General features: G+C 47.2%; 1 protein-coding gene across 1 annotated transcript in view; it reads left to right on the top strand.

The window, feature by feature from the left end:
* The window catches only part of SMC1B (structural maintenance of chromosomes 1B), a 2,377,846-nt gene that overhangs the window by 1,319,449 nt on the left and 1,037,288 nt on the right, over nt 1–21,109 (top strand). The window contains exon 14 of the mRNA XM_069627687.1: nt 18,803–18,919. Within this exon, the coding sequence (XP_069483788.1) occupies nt 18,803–18,919 (117 nt within the window). The remainder of the gene's footprint in view (nt 1–18,802; nt 18,920–21,109) is intronic.

Genomic DNA, 21,109 nt, shown 5'->3' with positions numbered 1-21,109 from the left:
TGATACTAGAGCGTATAGTTCTAATTGTGGTGTTTGTTTTGCAGCAATAATATTTTTCGTAACATGATATACATCTATCAGGGGGACCTATATAAAAAGTGTGGGAGGGGGTAAAACTAACATGTGAAAACAAAACGTTCCTGAACATTACAACTTTTCACAAAACGGATCAGTGATTGTACAAAATGACGATTCTTTAACTACTGAAATTAAGTATGTATCCAGTGTAAATGCCACATCATTGTACCATATCATGATAATAGAAATGCACACTACCTCACACCCCACTTTACTGCCTACCTCATTGTTAAATAAAATAGTGTACTTCCAACCTAGACTTCTATTGTGAAACCTGTGACCTCTTTTCCCCTACCATGGACACATTTCTGCTAGTGTAAATATGAATGGCAAAAATGTTTCCTTATGCAGTGACCAGACTGTAACCGTCCAGGATCTACTATGTACTAATGATAGAATGTGTAGAAAGTTTACAAAAATGCCACAATCCCTTTTGCCTCATAGCAGACGGAAGAGGCTGATAAGCCAACACTGATATGATGCATATTATGGGTGAGGGTTAGACACGGTTGAAGATATATGTAACTCGGGGCAATCCAACAGCTGGTATTCTGACATGAGCGCAACTGGAAAACGAGCAACCAACAGCAGTTACTATGTGTGCTCATTAATACCCCAGGCCTCTGGTACACCAAAGACTTTAGTACCACAAGAAGTTCTGTCAACAGCAGCCCATTGTCTCCTTCATCTCACACTTTGTAGAATAAAAAACTCCTTCCAGACACACACAGTTAAATTGAAAATCCTCCCGCCTGATGAAAAACTTTGGAAAGAAGGGTTACAAGGTCCAAACTGCGTCAAGGAACCATTTTTTGCAATAGACGGCAAACATTTTGCAGACAACAAGAGACTACAGTCAACCTACATGTGCAAAGCAGAGGCACTTCGTGGCTTGTCAGATGAAACACTGGAATGGATGTATAAAACCTGTGCACAAACATGGAGTGCCCACGTCGCAAAGCTAACATGGGTCTCGGCCCTCGAAAAAAAACAATCAAGGTCTGACAACAAAGTTATGTACTGTGCTTTTATGGCAAAGGAAAGGTGCCTATGGGTTATAACACACATTGCAACAGAAGCTTTTTCATCCCAGATCTTCGGAAAGGTACTGCTGCCTTCATGGACTATTACTGGATATGCGGCAAACAGGTGTACTTACACCTCCCACCATCTTGGAGGGGTTATTGTTCGCTTGCAACACACCCTTCCGCACATCTAGTAATACCCGAAGAGCACGTCAAGGAGGGAGAGGTGTCTGAGAAAGGTCCAAAATCACCTCAACCAACCGAAGCGCAACTCCCCATCTACCAAATATTTCCTGAGCAGGAACAACAGCAGCAAATATCCCGAAAAAAATGCCACTCCAACTACATATCTCAGGACTCTTCTGATCTCCTGGCTCAAATATCGGATGAATACAAACTATTTAGCTCGGCAGAAACCTTTGCATCACTCATCCCCAGTATCCAGACAAGAACAAATGCCCAGTGGCTCCAAATAGTGAGGTGGGAGCTCATACCGTTGGCAAATGACACTGAAGAGGGGTTCAATATCATCAAACTGGAACTTGGGGCACTCCAACTCATGACAATGCAGAATCGTTATGTGCTAGACCTTCTAAGGTGGTGTTTGCAAGAAAATCAGAAGTCCATGTTGCACGCTCATACCCTCTTCAGATGCCGAGAATGGGACTTTGTCAAAAGTGATTGCAGCAGTGCACGAGCTGGGCGTGAAGATAAATAAAGGAGGAGGCACACAAGGAGAAGATTGGTTCAGCATGACCTTCAGCTGAGTAACTTCGTGGCTTGGAACAATAATGAAGATGTTGGTGCCCATCTTTGTGTTCTTTTTTCTGATTTTCAGTGTGTGCCAGTTAGGCCTTTGGTGCTGCTCAAAGGCAGTGCCGAACAGTGCGATGATGATGGCGACAATCGGCAGTAAAAATACAGTTAACATGGTGCCCCCCTAACACTAAAGAGGCCCAAGTACAGCCGGGCGAAAGCAACTATCCCAAATACAGAATGGTGCCAATATACAACACGGGATGTGGTAGACAACTTATATCATACCACTATCAAACAACTACAAGATCTTGAAAACTATAATGAGGGTGTGGGTGGACCTGGACGGGGGTGGGGGGGATGTATTTATATTTAAAAGACATATAATTGAGTAAGGTCATATGTGAGCCTAAAGGAAAAACAACATTTAGACCTGATGGTCAAAAACAACAAATGTTTTTAGATGACTGCTACTTCGATTCTTATTTAACACATAAGCAGCAAGTGTCATATATATATATACATTGAATTTGTCTTCCCGCAATACAATCCATATTGCCCATTTGTGCCTTAGAATCTGATGTCAAGATGATATTCTATTATGTCTGTTTCCAAATTGAACCATGTGCGACTTGTTATTAATGATCAATGTAATCTTTGATCAATGACACCAGCACATTTTTATTGAAGCACGACCTTGTGGGAGATATGCTACACTATCAATTTGGCAAACCAAAACGTCATGCACATTTTTTGAAATGGTAGAAGGGCATTACTGCTACATGTCTAGTATACGACACTGTAACCGCACATAAGAACGGCTCCAAATACTGTGTCTCCGTCTGCAACCCATTTAACTGAGATGCTATTTCTACAGCAATGAAATGTTCCTTCTTTGCTTAATGAGCGTAAATAATTGTTTATTACCATGACCTCATTTTTTCACGCCATCGGGTAGGCATGGTAACCACTTTCTCTTCAATCATAATGAATGAGACTACATTATGAAGCTACCTATTTTCTTAGGAAGCTGTAAAATGCCCATTAATAACTTTTTAATTGGTTAATACATGCTACTCATATTGTTTGCCACATAGGCAAAACAAAATGGCCACCGCCATAAATACAATTCGTTCCCAAAGTAACCACACGCTGCCGGCCACACGGAACAACACAGACTCTCTTGATCTCCTCGGAGGGTTGATCTATGTGTTTTCTACTAATAGCGCAAGGTAAATAGTTGTATTTTGCTTTAGCAACCGGCGCTCATACTACGGTGGGCTTCATAAGCAGTTTAATATGGTGGTCTAACAGCGATCAGATCGCGTAAGCCTCTATCACTTTGTGAGCCGCCCTGCATGCCACTGCACATCCCGGCTAACGCGTGTAGTGCAGGGAGTTAGCACACTAATACATATGATCTCACGGTGGTAGGTATAGATTCAGACAGCACTACTCTGTTGCACATGCCCCTGCCCATCCTGGGTAGCACCTGTAACACAGTGATTGAGCATGCTAATGTATACGATCACACTGTGGTTTATATATATAGTTAGGCAGCACTAGCCTGACACTATGTGTTGGGGACACATCAAATGGCATGTTTCCTGGCTTATATAATTGTCCTACAACAGGCACTCATTCAAGGTTGCGCTAACACAGATCAAGTAGCACTATGAGGACAAGACGCACATGGAGAAGGACTGTGCGTTTTGCGGCAATATGTCGGAGCGGACCATGAAGGACCGCCATCAACATCTCGCCAACTGGCGGGAAGGGAAGAGCCCGTCAGGCGAGAAGAAGAAGAAGAAATCCGAGCGGTCTTCTAAGACCTTTTAGGACGCCCCGGCGACGGGGGTCCAACACAAGGCCAAGCACCGCGAGTCCGCTGGCACCGGGAGCTCCGAACGGTCGGGCTCTACGGGCGCCAGGCAGGGCGCATCCTCCCCGGCGCCATCAACCACGAGCCAACGCTCTGGCTCGGGTAAGAGGAAGGCCGAGCACCCAGCGAAGCTCCTGGAGAGACTCCGGTCGAGCTCGAAGGCCCCATCGGAGGGGGAGCGAGGCAGTGACCCTCCCCCCAAGGAGAAGGCGGTGAGCGCACCTAAGGTGGTGAAAGCCTAAATCCATCCGGCCAAGGCCTCTATCGAGACAGTCGCGGCGGCCCTGGCTCAGCCTGTGGAGGCTACACCAGTGGTGGCGACCTCGGGGCTCAGAGTCTCCCTGCCACCGCGGAGGGAGTCCTCTTTTATGCCCATCGACAGGACCCCCGTGAAACCTCCGACGGAGAAGAAAAAGGGGGGCAGGAGGTCGTCGTGGATTCGGCCTCAACCTCTGAGGAAGAGCTGATCGAAGTCTTAAGCCACGGCGTTGGCGTGGAAGAAGACCAGCCCGTCGGGAGGGACCCCGACGTAGGAGACGACAATAATGTCGAGGGTGCCGACGGGGCCCCTGACCGCCCGTCGGACTCCCCTCAACCAGTGCCGCAAGACAACTCGGCGGCCATTTTGTTGGCTATACAGTCCTTATGCTCGGAGATAAGGACGAGACTGCCGTTACCACCAGCGGAGGAACCGCTCCCGATGGGGGACCCGGAGCCAGGCCCTTCTGGGAGCCCTCCCCCTAAGAGAAGAAGGATTCATCCTCCACCTCCTTTTCAGCCATCGGGGCTTGTTCAGCCCTCCTCCCCGTCCACGTCTCGTGGGGATGATACGGGGACTGACACGGCCGCGAAGGGTACGGACGACAAGGTTTACGATGAGGATCTGCCGTCGTCACCTCCCACCCAGGCTTCCCCACCCGACGAGATTGGATCGTTTCACTCCATGATTGCCAGGGCATGCAAGCTTTTCCAGCTCTGCCCGGAAGAGAAGAAGAAGGAAGGTTTCCTTTATCAACGGCGCGAGGCCAAGAGGAAGACGGTCCTCTCTGTACCTCTACTGGACGATATTTGGGATGAGGACCTCGCCCTCCTCAAGAACCCATCCACAACACCGGCTAGAATGGATCGGTACGAGAAGAAGTACCGGGTCCCGGACGCAGCCCCCTTGTGCCTTCAGGCACAGCCGACCCCAGACTCGGTCGTCTCCGCGGCGGCCAGGAAGAAAACAGGGGGAGGGGGGCGCGGCCTCTACATCAACCTCCCCGCCAGACGGCGAGGGAAAGAAATTAGATACGATGGGACGCAGAGTCATCTCGTCTGCAGCGACAACGATTAAGGCGGCCAACGCCTTGGCTATCGTAGCCCGCTACGACAGGGAGTTGTGGTACAAACTGGCCCCCCTGCTGGACTTTCTACCGGACGACAAGAGGGCGGAAGCCCTAGAGATCTTGCAGGAAGGAGAGGTGGCGTCGGACCACGCCATTACGATTGCGACGGACATCGCTGACACTGGATTTCGCCAATTGGTCAACGGCGTGTGCCTTAGGTGGCGTGGATGGCTCAAGGCTACTGACTTCCGTCAGGACGTGCAGACCAGAGTCTTGGACATGCCATTCGACGGAAACAACCTGTTTGGGAAAACAGTGGACGATTCCCTTCAAGCCATCAAGGCAGACACGGAGACGGCCCAGGCTCTTGGGCTTCTCCAGCAACGGCGGCCGCCCTTTCGGAGCGGCGGAGGCAAACAGGGTACCTCCAAAGGTTCCGGCGGCAGATTTTCCACATGCCGTCAAGCGGCCCGTTCGTCGTCGCAGGAAGCTTACAGGGGACGAGGCAAGTCGGGCGGACCCCGCCGTCATCGCCAAGGAGGACAAGGCGGCAAAGCCTCGTCGAAGCAGGACTGAACCGGCCGTGGGTCGGGCCCCCCCCCCGAAGCACCCCGGTGGGAGGCCGGCTGGCGAGCTTCGTCAGCGTGTGGGAGTCCATCTCCACCGACCGTTGGGTGCTGGACGCCCTAGCTCAGGGTCACGCGCTCGAGTTTCTAAAGAGGTGCCCGCGCATCCCCCCCTGTGGCCAGGAAAGAACATCACGTCCCTCAACTTCTCTTGGAGGTAAAGGCGATGCTCAAGAAGGGCGCCATCGAGCTCGTCCCAAAGAGGCTTCGGGGCTCCGGAGTTTACTCAAGATACTTCCTTGTGAAGAAGACGGGAGGATGGCGTCCCATCCTGGACCTACGACGGCTGAAAAAATTCATCAAGGCACAGAAGTTCCGGATGGTCACCCTCCAACACGTCCTGGGTCAGCTGGAGGAGGGCGATTTCCTGTCGTCGTTGGATTTGGAGGATGCCTACTTCCATATTCCCATCCTAAAGGGACACCGAAAGTTTCTCAGGTTCGTGGTCCAAGGGCGTCACTACCAGTTCAGAGCCCTTCCCCTCGGACTGAGGTCGGCACCCAGGGTGTTCACCAAGTGCCTCGCACCGGTGGCGGCGCAGCCGCTCCGAGAGGGGATCCGCGTCTACCCCTACCTGGACGACTGGCTCATCCGAGCGAAGACGAAGGAGCTCGCCGTGGAGCGCACGGCAAGGACCGTCCAACTTCTCACAGACCTGGGATTCTCCATAAACTACGCCAAGTCCCACCTGGTGCCCGCGCAAGACGCACTGTTTCTGGGAGCGAAGCTCGACACAGTGTCGCTTCTGGCCTCTCCGTCGGAGGAAAGGACGAGGGCCATCTTGGGCAAGGTGCAGCGGATGCTGGTTGTGGACGCGACCAGAGTGAGGTCCATCAAGTCCCTCCTCGGAATGATGTCTTCTTGCATTTACCTCATCCGCCTGTGCAGGCTCCGGATGCGCCCGTTGCAGGAGTTCCTGGACGCGCGCTGGATCCAGACGACGGGCAGCTTCGAGGAGAGTATCACACTCGGCGAGAGTATCCGACGAGCGATCCGGTGGTGGGGCACCCGCGCGCATCTGACGGCGGGCATGGACTTCCACACCCCCGGCCACCAGGAGACAGTGACCACGGATGCCTCCATGGAAGGGTGGGGAGCGCACACCGAAAATCTGCACGCGAGAGGCCTTTGGCTCCCGACGGAGAAGTCCCTCCATATCAACGTCCTGGAGCTCCGTGCAGTGTTTTGGGCCCTCAGGTCCTTTCTTCCATCTCTCAAGGGCAAGGTGGTGAGGATCTTCACCGACAACACCACCACCATGTTCTACATCAGGAAACAGGGCGGAACCAGGTCCCCAGCCCTGTCCATGGAGGCGCAGGATCTGTGGCATTGGGCCGTCGTCCAAGGGATGTTTCTGGTGCCGTTTCATCTGGCAGGGATAAAAAACACCATTGCTGAATCACTCAGCAGGGAGCTGCGCTCGTGCCACGAGTGGGAACTACGACAGGATCTAGTGGACCGCCTCTTACAACGGTGGGGCACACCCCAGATCGATCTGTTCGCGACGGCGACAAACTCCAAGTGCCGGAGGTTCGCCAGCAGGTTTCCCCGGCCGAGGAGCATGGGCGATGCTTTCTCGTTCCCCTGGGAGGGCCCGTTTCTATACGCGTTCCCTCCATTGCCATTGCTGATTCGGCTCATCAACCAGCTCAAGAGGTCACGGTGCAGGATGATCGTCGTCGCACCTGCGTGGCCGAGGCAGATATGGTTCCCGGACCTTCTGGACTTGTCAGCGTCCCCGTCTATCAAGCTGCCAGTGGACGCGGATCTTCTCTCCAGGGAAGGAGGCGCCATCCTCCATCACGACCCGAAGTCGCTGAGCTTGCAGGCCTGGCTCCTGCAGCGTTAGAGTTTGGAGGATACGACATACCGGCCGACTGCAGAGAGGTTCTTGCAAAGGCCAGGGCGTCCTCAACTCTTAAATGCTACGGACACAAATGGAAGAGGTTCTCTGTCTGGTGCCACGCACAGAAGATTAACCCTCTAGGGATTATGGCTCCCCAAGTACTGCCGTACCTACTGACGCTGGCCAAAGCTGGACTGGCGCACGCGTCCCTCAAGATTCATCTTGCTGCGATCTCCCAATACACCAGAACCACGGGGCGGACGTCTTTGTGGTCTCATCGTCTGGTGAAAGAGTTCATGAAGGGACTGTTCAGATCGTTCCCGCCGGTGAAGGCTCCGGCCCCGGCCTGGGAGCTCAACGTGGTGCTGACCAAGCTCATGGGACCTCCGTTCGAGCCTCTGCACTCGGCTCCGTTGAAGTTCTTGTCGTGGAAAACAGCGTTTCTTGTGGCCATCACCTCCGCACGACGGGTGGGAGAGATCCAGGCCCTTTCCTGCAAGGCCCCGTACTTGACTTTTCACGACACGAGGGTAATGCTCAGGACGCACCCCTCCTTCATGCCCAAGGTGCCGTCGGACTTCCACCTCAACGAACCCTTGGTGTTGCCTGTTTTCTTCCCGTCGCCTTTGTCGCCGGCTGAAAGGACTTTGCACTCGCTGGATGTGGCTAGAGCGCTGAAGTTCTACGTGGACCGCACAAAGTGTTCGGAAGACGTCACAACTCTTTGTGAACTTTGGACCTGTTAATCAGGGGAAGGCTCTCTCGAAGGCTTCCATTTCCAGATGGCTCTCTGGCTGTATCATGTACTGTCATCGGTTGGCAAACCGACCGCTGCCTGGCCGTCCGAGAGCCCATTCCACCAGAGCGATCGCAGCTACCACAGCGTTCCTATCTGGTGTGCCCTTGCTGGACATCTGCAGGGCTGCTACGTGGAGGTCGACGCACACCTTCACGAAATTCTACTGCGTCGATCGGGATTCCAGGGAGGAGTCCAGGGTCGGCCAAGCAGTGCTGCGCAACCTGTTCGCCTAAGGTGAGCCTGGTGAGGAGGTAAGAATTGCTTAATGTTGAGTTTGATGTAATGCTTAATGTTGAGCCTTTGCCACCTCCCGTGGTTGTGCATGTGTGTACTGCTATGTATTCTTTATTCATGAGCATGTGAATCCATGCCAGACCCCATGCTGGAGAAGGAACAAGTTACTTACCTGTAACTGTTGTTCTCCAGCATGGGTCTGGCATGGATTCACATGCGAACCCTCCCGCCTACCCCTCTGCGGCTCTTCACTTGGTCATACTGCCACTTCACGTGCTACCAAATCTGAAGATGGCTGCCAGAGGCGGGGCTTAGGTAGAGGGCAGTCATTGGCTGTGGTCAGTATGACGCAGAGATCAGTGATTGGTTTCTACTACGAAAGACAGATCAGAAACGAAACTGATACTGATTTTTTCTTTACCGAGGATTCCCAGCCTGACGACGGGGAATATTCATGAGCATGTGAATCCATGCCAGACCCATGCTGGAGAACAACAGTTACAGGTAAGTAACTTGTTCCCTCTGTTGCTGGGAATGACTGGTAAAGTAACTGATGAAGTAGTGGATGCGATCAGAGAGTTGGCTGGTCTGGGGGAACAGGGTAAGGCAGAGGAAAGACCCAGAGAAAGTGAGGGACACAGTGAGAGTCGAATCCCTGGAAGGAGGTTACAATAGCCGAGATTCATGAGTATCTAGGAAGGATGTTTTTGGCACTACTAAAAGATGGAGTGCCACAGGGAGACATAGACTGGATCGGAACCCGAGTAATGTATCCGCTTTATAAGAAGAGAGGGTTTGAAAGAAAGGAGCGGTACACAGGTTCAGTGGGGGAAAGGTTCCCTCTGCACTGCTTGAGGAGGGGGCGGAGGAGTCGTCCCTGTGGATGCCTTTACCATACCAGCCGACTTGTGCGGAGTTACAGAAGGTTGTGTGTGCAATGTTAGAGATAGAATCTAGATACAATCATTCAAATCACGAACAGGATTGTGGTCAAACTCCGGTAATGGCTGCTCGACTTGAGGAGAATAGAGGGCCTCATGTGAATGTCAAATTATTTTGGCAATCAGGAAATACACAGGTCCGCGCCTTAATTGATACCGGGGCATAGGCCTCATTGATTCACGGGAATCCTTCAAGGTTTAATTGTAAGTATTTCACCATTACGGGGTTGGGAGGTAAAGAGACTCCTGCAGTACAAACCAGAATTGACATGAAAATTGGTAATTTGAAATTGAATAAATATCAAGTGCTGATTGTTCCCATACCAGAATACATAATTGGCTTTGATATTCTTTTTTATTTTTTTTTTATTTATTTGTTTTGCTTTAACAAGAAAACCTTTACAAAGTACATCATCGCGTGGCAAGCTGCACATTCTCTCAAAACGGTGTATAATACTTAAGGATGAGCAAAAACCCATATTAAGAGAGAGAAGAAAACAAAAAAGGGAAAAGCAGAAAAACAAATATAAAGGGAAAAAGAAAAAAAAAGATAAGATGGGAAAGGAAAAAGGAAGAGTCAATTGACCGGAGGGGGTACCCAGCCATGACATGGAACCAGCTTTCGTGCTTCATATATTTTCCCTTTATATTGTGATGGTACTTCTTTCCAATACTTGCACTGTTGTTGCTGTTAATAGGGTCTCATGTCCGGCTATCATTCTGTCCCAAAAAAACTCTATCAGGCCCTCCTGCCGGGCCACGAATCTCCTGAATAGTAATAGTCTGACTTTCCAAGTGCCCTCGCACTCCATTAGTAAATGTCTTATCGATTGTTTACAGGGTGATTCGCACTGTTTACAGAGCTTTTTTGCCTGGTCCCCCTGGTTTCTCTTTGCCAGTATTTCCCCGGTATGAGCAATGTTTAACCTGAGTCTAAAACTTATTTCTAACAGTTTTATCTGGTGGTTTTTGTAGATATCGTGGTAAGCACCCTAGTTTTTTTCTGCTTTAAGAAATAGATTTGGAGGGTTCAGAGATCTCACGCCCGCGATTATGTCTATCCAATCACTTGTTTCCAATGACCTCTTCATTTTCAATGGTTTTGAAACTAGAGTTTTGAAGTTCAGATGAAGTCTGTTCAAGATGTCTCTTATTTTCTGGTCCAGACTAAGAAGCATCTGAGATCTTGAGTTTTTGAGATGCTCGTTCACATCCACATAAAGTGAATTATAATCTGCTGTGATTATTTCCCGATACAATGTGATAAGCTTCCAGTCTGCTCGACACCCCAAGGATAAAAGACCCGGTTCAAATCGTAGGCTCCGAATCGGTGTACACATCGGGAGACCCAGAGTTCTTTTCCAGAGAGTGCCCTCCAACTTATTCCAATTTATGTGCCAAAGCAATGGTTTTGCATCCAGGCCATAAAGTAGGACTGGAATTGCTTTTGCCGTGTAGAATCTAATCAAGGGTGTAATGTAAAATCTGCAGTACTTGGCATTTAGTTTTTTCATTTGAGGTGTTATTTGTGCAACTTTCTCCATGATTGCCATTTCGGCTTTGCTTTTTGCTGGGGAGGCATATATCTTGTAATTCAGATATGTTAACTCTTCAACCCGGGGGATGATTTTCCCCTCTAGAACCCAGTTCCCATAATAGATTTTTTTTTTCCCTTGGATGCTTGAAAACTAGGATTTTGGATTTTAGAGGGTTGATTGAAAGCCCATTTAAGCTAGCATACTCCCCAAGCTTATTTAGGAGACGTTGCAGGCCTACTGCAGACCTATCCAGAAGTACTATGTCGTCCGCGTAGGCCAGCCAGTGAATCCTCCTTCCATTTATCACTGGGCTGACCAACACTGAAGAGAACAGAAATGCACCCAAATCTGACAAATAAATTAAGAACAGTCGTGCACCCAGGCAACCTTGTCTTACCCCTCTAAAAACATGTATTAGTTCTGAGAGGTGACCTTGTGCATCCAACCGCAGTCTTAAGGTGGTTTTTCTGTGAAGATCAATTAGCATTTCCAACAGGGAGTCTGGAATCTCCCAGCTGCACAGTTTTCTCTCGAGCAGGGATCTATCCACATGATCGAATGCTTTGGATAGATCTACCCATGCCCCGTAAAGCGGGTTGACACCTGTGTTAGAAGGTAAAACCTATTAATTTGGCATGAGTGCATTAACATGTACTCCCGTTCTTGTAGGGAAATTAAAAATGCCCCCTGTGCAGGTTCCCTTAGCCACAAAACAATTATTGGCAAACAATATTGTATCCCTTGGGGGCAGAAGAATTCCAACACCTTCAAAGGGTTTGTCGAAGCAGGTCTGCTACGGCCGTTGACTACGGCTTGGAACAAACCGGTCTCGCCGGTTAAAAAGTCGTACGGATGCTATAGGATGACTGTGGATTATCGTGAGTTGAATAAGTACACTCCTCTGTTAGTCCCCGCAGTTCCAGATTTAGTTACCTTGATCGAGAATATACAGAAGTTCGAAGGAACCTGATATGCAGTCATCGATCTGGCAAATTCATTTTTTACAGTACTGATTGTGGAAGAATGCCAAGAGCAATTTGCATTCTCCTGGAATGGGAGGCAGTACACGTTTCAACGTTTGTTCATGGGGTACATGCATAGTCCTGTCACTGGCTGGTGGCAGAACATCTGGATATAATTCCATGCAAACCAATGCACATTTGCACATTTTTCACTATGTCGATGATATCTTGATCCAAGGAAAAGATGAGCAAAGCATGCAGATGTACCTAGACCTCATTACTGAGAGACTGAGAAGGGAAAGCTGGGAGATTAATGACACAAAAACCCAAAATCCTACGGAAACTGATCTTTCTGGAGATTCAGTGGCATAATGGACATCGAGAGATGGTACCGAAGGCCAAACAAAAGATTCTCGAGCTCTCCACACCTTTGAATAAGAAACAAGCTCAACAGTTCATAGGTCTTTTTGGATTCTGGAGACCGCATATACCGCATTTGGGGCAGATTCTTGCAACCCTTTACAGGGTGACACGAAAGAAATTTAATTTCGAATGGGAAGAGGAAAAGGCATTTCAATTTGTGAAAGATACCATACAGAGAGTGCCATTGAGGGCAGGGGAAGTGGAGCTGAATGTGTTGTTTCAAGACTCCACCAAAATCTCATACATTAGACTGCACCAGTTTCTTGTGCAGATAGTTATTTATTGATTGACAAAAAATGTGTTCAATTGAAAGGTCAAAGTTGCCCTTGGTGATTAATTAGCTTGCAACCAGCCAACGCGTGCGATTGATCGTATAGCAGAGCTGAAGGGATTTAACCGAATGATTTTGGCAAAGACCCAAGAATTTTTATAAGCAAGACTCAAACAACAAGAAAGAGAGAGTACAAGCCCTGATTTGAGATAGGCTGCATAAACCGAAACACGTGTTATCATAAAGGGCAACTGCATAAGCTAATTTATCTAATAATTAGCTTATGCAGTTATTAATAATAATGCAGATAATAATAATCTAATTTACCTAATTTATGCTTTACCCTGTAAAGCAGTGGCACCCCTTGTGCACGTATTTAAAGTGGGTGCTCAAGTGATGAGATGTGCTTGTGCATTTCATTTTTTGAGTCCAAAAAAAAAAGTTGAGAAACTGGACCCTTGAGTATTAAAAAAAAAAAAAAAAAAGTTTGTTGCAAAAACAATTTTTGTGGGTGTTTTTGCAAAAACAGCTATTTTTTTGTGCTTTTTTGCAAAACCGGCCATTTTTCACGGCATTTTGTGGGATCGCAAAATCGCTATAAACTGGAGGGTCTGAAGGCTTGATGCGCAGGTTAACACCAGCTTTGCAAATGAAACCGAATAGGGTTGTTGAAAGATTGGTGTTTTGGGAAATGTCACCTGGAGCACTTGCTCCTTATCGAGCCACACCAGAGTCTGCAGGGGTGGATTTGCATGCACGGGAGGAAATGATACTGGAACCAAGGGGAAATTGGTGTGATTGACACCGGAATCGGAGTACAAATTCCATCTGAGCATATGGGATTAATCGTCCCTAGATCTGGGTTAGCCTTAAGAGGAATCCAGATATTGGGATGGATCACTGATGCCGACTACCAAGGGGAAATCAGTCATTCTGATTAATAGTGGAGAGAACATGCTACCCGTCCATGAGAGGGATAGGGTGGCACAGTTGACCATTTTACCTGTGAAAATGTCTGTGGTGAAGAAGGGAGAGCCACCCACTGTGAGAACTCACGTGGGGATAGAGGTTTTGGCTCATCAGACAAAATGGTTCTGGGAGCGAAAGTATGGGTCGAGAAACCTAGTGGTCCCCCGGTTCCAGCATATGTAAGTGCTGCAGGATAGGTTCAGGTGGTTCTTGTAGTGGAGCCAGGAAAGAGGAAATGGAGTCATGTTCCTGCTGACAAATGTTATTTACGTAAGTGATGTGCTTCACTGATATCTTGTTTTCGTTGGACATCTTATTTTTAGACCCTGGTCATGATGTTTGCATTTGTGGATTTGTGTGGAGTGCATTCAGGCAGGTCCGGGGGCATGCAAGGAACTTCAGCAAATATCTCCATATTGCAACTGAATTCAATGATCTGGATGACGAATTATGATGTTGATGTCACTACGCAACCTACTACCAGTTCCGCTTTGAAGTATCATGGTTCCGGAGGAAATGTGAGCATGTTGTTTTGCCCCCTTCTGCAGTTTCTGTGTCTTTTGTTCGATATGGCTATGCCGCCATTGCGGATCAACCTGAGAATATATGGGTCTTCTTGGCCCTTCGTATCCTGAACATCTCACATTTCTCTCTAGCCGGTGCACATGATGCTACAAATCTAATTTTAACGTGCCTTGTGGCGGTGCCTACGCCAGCCCCAGTATAGCGGCACAGTTTTGGAGTACTGCATAATGACTCGCGCGTGGAGGATTCAGGTGCCCAGAGTTCTTTTTCTGTCCGAGTATTGCCGATTTTGCGCTGATCAGAAATGGAGGAATATGACTCAGATTATTACCTATAATATTGCTCCTGCTGATGTGTGTTATCTAATGACTTGTGATCCTCAGCACATCGGCAAGTGTCAACAACTGGACCTGTCCGGCGATCAAAGTTGCACTGATTCTGAAAAGCTTTTATGTGCGCGATCTATTTCTGTGTGTACTGATGTATGTAACATGTTTTGCAATTTTACTGTTCTGGCAGCCAGTCATATTCAACATGTTAGGCTCTCTACTGGTTGGCTGTTGGCAGCCCTTGTGCTTTAACACACCTTAGCCTAATGACTTTCCCTTTGCAGCATGCTATTCGCAGCTCTAAGCGTGCTGTGCACCATATTGGGCTATCTTCTGATTGTGACTCTATTGTGAAATTGATGTCTTTACATGTTAGCATTGGCATTTTCTTTGGTGGGGATATTCTGATTAGCTACTGGAGGCTATACATCTTTAATCAAGCTGGCTTGTGTAGTAGTGAAAGCGCTTAATGAAACCTCAAGCTTTAACTGAGCTATTGTTAGACAATAAGAAGTTTGGAAAAGCTATTTTGCAGAATAGGGCTGCTATTGATTATTTGTTTTTGAAACAATTTTAGTTGCAATGCTGTTGAAGGGATGTGTTTCAATTTATATCACACCCAGTCTATCGTGAAACCCATTGGTGGTTTAAAAGATCTAATTTCGAATTTCCCAAGTCACGCAAGATCAGAACAGGAGCTGGTGGAATGAGATATTTTCATGGATTCCAGGGGTGTTGCGTTATATTTTTGTTTGGATTTTTGCTGTGTTGATGGGACTCATCATTTTCTGTTGTATTTTTAGTATCCCAAATTTATTTTGGATGTTTCGTTGGTGGCAAAAGCCGGCTTTGCGTCCATTTGGGATATGGAAATTGATTGTCCAAAGGGTGTGGAGTGTAATGTGTGTGCGAAAATGAGCTAAAAAACATGGCACTGGTGCGCTGCCATTTTGGACAGTCATTTTCATAACAGCAATGGAAATATGTTTTTCTGAACCCAATTAAGCAGACGCGAGCTTTGCCACAGTTAAAAGGTTGCAATGTTTATATTTGGAAGTGGATGAGTTCATTTAGAGGGATAGTCGGTGCATTGGTTGATAAAGGACATGCCAAGAAAGGAGACGGAGTTGTGCAGGTGCAGTGATCAGGGGTTTTGGGAGAGAGCATGCGGTAGACAAGCTGGGTTTTTTCACTATTAACTGGATTTTTCCACTCTGTGCACACCCCCTCACCCCCATGCTTGTCGCTGTCCTTCGGCCGGGAACGGTTTGGCAACCTACGGTGGGTGGGGATCATTTCCCCATAAGAGAGGGGTATCCAGGTAGTAGAATTCAGAATTGGAACCCTGCGTGTTGAAGTCTCGCTGAGAGGGAGGACGCTCCGCTCCAGACCCTGTAAGAACGTGTGATCCCTCTGCCCACCTGCCTTGGGACTGGGTAGTGTTGAAGTGGCCGAGATGAAGCTCTCTTCTTCCACTATTCTAACAGTGAAGTACTCTTATATTGATGTATGTGTTTATGTATAACCGACCTCATTCATCTATAGTGTTTTGTGTATGGCTTCATGTTATGTGAATAAAGGGCCTGTAAAGAGCTGATTATATTCTAACTATTGGTCTAAGTGTGGGTTATTGCCTCCTTGAGTCCAAGAACTTTTGATTTGTGTGGTCTGGTAAGTGATCTCTAGGGCAACTACCCACGACGCAAAAGCAAATCAGCCACTATGTCTCCTATCAAGGGATGCAACAGTCATTCAGGAGGAGAAACCAGCCTTCATTGCATAGGGTTAATTGGGCAGCAAACTGTGGCAAAGGTCTTGGGGATCGAGGGTTAGGAGAATTTAGATAATTTCACGATTGTGGATTGCCTTGATGATACCTTGATGCATAGGGTGGTCTACTGCGCAAGCTAGCTCGCCTGGGGAAGTTTTAGCCTGCCAAGTCTGACCTGTCACAGGCCAGTCTTCTATCCTGTACACAGCGGCAGTGTATCTCACATGTAAAGAGCTCATTTTAAACCTTGCTAGGGTTTAAAAAGAGCACATCATACGGTGATGTATGAGAGTCATGAGACAATTGGAGACACAGTGCTGTTAGAGGCAGAGAAGCAAAGCGAGAGGAAGCAGTGGAGAAGGAATGATTTGAAAGCAAAAGGAGAGTAGTAAAAGGAATGAGTAGCATGAGAGAGAGGAAGGAGCCTTGTAGGCAGAACAAAAGGAGAGAGTGGGAGAGGAACGAGGGGTGGAGGAAGGACATGAAGCACATAGGGGGAATGACAGGAGGGAGGTGAGGCAGAACATCAGAAGAGAGGAAGGGAAGGAGGAGAGCATCTCTCAAAGTAGAGCACACAGAATGAGATGGGAATGGGAGAGGCAAGCAGTAGGAAATGGAACATCGGAGAGGAGGTGAACAAAAACATCTGGTTACTACTGAAAGGAGAGGGGGGTTAAACGATCATGAAAGATTGTATAGAGGGAAGGTAAGGCTTTTGGATGAAGCAGAGAAGGGCCAACGGAGGAAAGGAGCGAGTGGGAAGGGGTAGAGTCGGAGAAAGGAAGAAAACAAGTGGAGGAGTTAAGACAGGGCTCCAAGGAAATGAGAGAAGTATGTCGAAGAAGGAAGATAAAGAAGTTGGTACTTGAAAGCCTGGCCTAGAAGGATACTCCTAAGCTGCTGGAGAGGGGCACATGAGGAGACAAAGCTGAGCCAGAGAGACGTGCCGAATGAGGTTGGGAGGGGAGTGACCTCCAGACACCCTATGTTAGGATGGCTTTGTTGTGAGACCTCACTGCCGGGGAAAAGGTGACCTATCCTGAAGTTGAACTGTGTATGTTGCTTCTGGCTCCTGATCTCGTCTAAAATGTTATGGATGCCGAGTGGTGGTGCCTTGCAGCCAAGTCTACGAGGACCAAAGTGAATGATAGACAGCCCTGCACCAGCTATGAAAGTGCCTGGCACACAATCAAATCCCACAGACGGGGCATGTCTTTTTGAAGTGTCTGGGAGGTGGAATAAGCTAAAAGGAAAGGACTAAAGACCAGTCTCCTTTAGAAAATGAGGGGGCTTAGATTGACTGTCCAGTCCTCTTTTATACCATTTCCAACTAAGCATGAGTGATGTCCTTCAGAAATGATTCACAGCCTTTGTGAATCTCCTAGTGTGATTTGGATAACTTTGCAGGTTTTCATTGATTTGTCTTCCAGCCCGAATATGCCTAAATAGCCTTTAAGTGGCATGAATCTTCATGTAAGTTTGGGAGAAGTTTGTGATTAATCTTGGGTTGAAACACATTCATAAAATAACTTCAGATAGGGAAAGAATGTTTAGTTGGAATTGAGGAGTTGAGTGAGGCTTGGTGAGGGGGTTAGCAAGAGGGCATGGAGTACTCTCTGCATGTAAATGTTATTGAAGTAGGCCAACCTATTAAACTCTGCAGTAACTTATCTGTTGATTAAAAAGCACCTACTGCTGAGATGTGTTTGTAACCTGCAAAACCCAAGTTTGTATATTTGTAAGAACTCGGCCTTGCATCCCTTGAAGTTGATCAAATTGGTAAAGTTGAAGTGGTGAATTGTAAGATTGCATTTCAGACCAGCAGTCGGTCACTTGTCATGCATGCCTGGGTCTGCTGATCTTCATTCAGGGGTCCACACATTGGGTATTACAATGTGGGGGATTTATAAGACATGCAGCACAGAATACATGGCTTAGGTTAGTGGCCACAGGAAGAGCAAGGGCTGAGGCAATGTTGGTCACATGTCAAGCATTCTTGTTTCTTAAAGGAATACTATTTATTCAGGTAGGATTGCAATATTATGAGCTCTCATCCTGGGAAAAATATGTAACATCTATAAGAGGCCTATTCTCAAAACTTGTGTTGGTGCAAGTGGTGAGATGCGCTAATACATCTCGTCAGTTGTGTCCCAAAAGATGTGCTCCATTCATAAAGTGTGTGTGCATCATAGATGCACACACTTAGATTCCCACTTTCATTCCCTTTGCACATTTGCACAAATAAGGCGGTGTTTGCACATTTGCAAACGGAATTACAGAAACGTGATTCAAATTAAAATGTGCAGAAAACCAGTAGTTTTCCCTATGCCTCTATGGCAGGAGTCTGCCTAAATCAGTCTTGTTTGGATAAACGTATTTAGTATGGTCACTTAGCAAGCAGAGTTTGAAACAGAGCATTGAACAAATGCTGTTGCAGATATGTACTGTTGCCTAATTCTAGCCTTTTATTCACATATTTTCTTTCTCCTTTGAATATAGGAAAGATCGAGACTTGAAAGTGAGCTAGCCAACTTCGAATCTCAGATGGACATGCTGAAAGCTGGAATAGCTGAACGAGCAGCACAAATTGAAGAATTACAAAATAAAATAAATGAGGTGATTTACTGTTTGTTCTTAGAAGATAAGTAAAGCTTTTCTGAATTTAAAGGGACATTACAGTAATGCAAAAAACAGTTTTACATAAAACAATGATTTTATGTTCACTCTACTACTTTAATCCATTTAGTCACCTTTCTGAAAAAGGATTGTCCTACATTTTCTTCTACAGCAATTGATTTTAGCAGTATCATAGTGTTCCCAGCATATAAATATATAATGTGGTTTGAGAATTACACTCTACTTGGACGGTTTCCACATTTCTTCCACAATCTAGAATTAATCACATTTGATGAGTTCCAACACCTGTGACTTCGACCATTTGATATTTTAGAGCACTAATGAGTACATTGATTGCCAACAACTAAAAACCATTCTATTGAATTTTCCGCTTGTCTGATTTGAGTGATTGCAAAGAGTGCCTTACGATAGCACTGGAAACAAAAGAACTGAAACATGTATTTCTTAGGAGAAAGTGTGTGCTTGCCAAGCTCTGGTCCGAGACAAACGTGTTGAATAGTCGCCAGGATTTAGCAAATCCTTGCGACACGGATTAGTCATTGTGGGATTCAGCAGAGAAGATGGTAACTTCCTCCCAGGGGCAAAAATCAGGACATCCTTGAAATAGTTCAAGGATGGTGCATAGTTACCAATTAAGTCATCCGTGTGTCCAAGGATGTGCTAGATCCCCCAACAATCAGCATCCTAAAGAGGGGTTAGGGGGTCTCCCAGCCATTCAGGGATTTTGGAATTCAGGCGTTATCTCATGGTAAATACTGCATTTGGAGCCTTTTTTCCTTCCGAGCAGCAGGTAAGTACTCCCAGGCCCACTTGCCCCTACTGCCACTCTAATGTCCATCTCTGATGTCACCCACCCAACCCATGCCCCACTTACCTGAAGCTGTGTTGTCCCTCGCCAGGGCTTGCAAAACTCAGTGTTCCGGTGCTTCCCCACCAAGGCAATGGTCGCCATGGAAAGGGAGAAGGGATTATGTATTGTACCTTCACCCTTGACCATTGCAGTCAAATTGGTTTGTAGCAATTTTTTATATGTTTAGAAACTGCACTCATGCTGTTTCTCAACTTAAAACAAATTTAGTAGCACCCCGATAAGCAGGCAGCTAATAGCAATAAACACTTCTGGGTGGGTGGGCATTTCCATGAATGGTAATGCCCCGGCCTGTCTGGGTCATTGCTTAATTTTTACCATGGTGTATCCATATCATGAGCATCATGGGCAAGATCAACCAATTTAAATGTGGGCGCACAGCCTAAAATCACTTGGCTGCCTTTTAGCTGGAGAGTCCCTTCTTGGAGCTCACTTATGTGATAAGGTGATGGGGTGAAAACCAAGGCAGAAATCTTTGTGTCTTGATCTGGAACCAAAAAAGAAAGCGTTTGGACAATCTTTCAGTTCTTCAAAGAAATATTTTCACCAACCCTAACATTTGTCATTTGGTCAAAAAGAACAGTCTTTACTCTCTCAGCAGAAATCTCAGTACTCCCCAAGCCACACCTCACTCATGATGCCCAATGTGTTCGAATAATGTATGTGGTTGCTTGTGGTCTTGTGCAGAAATGATGTGACCTAGCAGTTCAGGATATACTGTCCCTTTTGTGGTAAGACCGAACCTGATTTGTATATTGTCTTTGCCTTTCTGTGATGGCATGGCAGGCTGAAATTGATGGTCTGGAGGGTTGCCCGAAGCGTGGTCCCGAGCCTCCTGTGTTAATGATCCAAACTTCACGTCATTGATGATGGCCAATGAGGCTGAAACATGTGTGGGGTTGCTTGTAGTTTCGTGTAGGAGCGCTGTGACATAGCGGTTTGGTCTGGAATTCCCTTATTTGGGTGACAACTAGCCTGATTTTCATATGGTCTTCCTGCTTTTGTAACTGCTGGCAGGTTGAAAAGCAATGGCCTGTAGGGTTGAATGGATCAGTGCCAGTGGCTTAGATGCATGGGCGTAATTTTTGTCCCCCCCATCTTTTGGTGTGAGGGTCAGGGGGGGCACATGTGGCCGCCGCATTCAAGATCATGTAATTTGACAGTGCGAGCCTGGCTGAGTTGCTCAGCCAGGCTCACGCTGTCTCATTGCATAATACTGAGCTGAGCTAAGCTGTGTGTATGGTTGTTGTAGGGCTGGGCTGCAGGCTGACCCTAGTGAGGGGTCACATTTCTACAATTAC

Source organism: Ambystoma mexicanum, chromosome 12, assembly GCF_040938575.1.
Source record: "Ambystoma mexicanum isolate Mex_15411 chromosome 12, UKY_AmexF1_1, whole genome shotgun sequence".
NCBI lineage: Eukaryota > Metazoa > Chordata > Amphibia > Caudata > Ambystomatidae > Ambystoma > Ambystoma mexicanum.
Note: the sequence above shows the minus strand (reverse complement) of the source record. Positions and strands in the feature narration are given on the sequence as shown.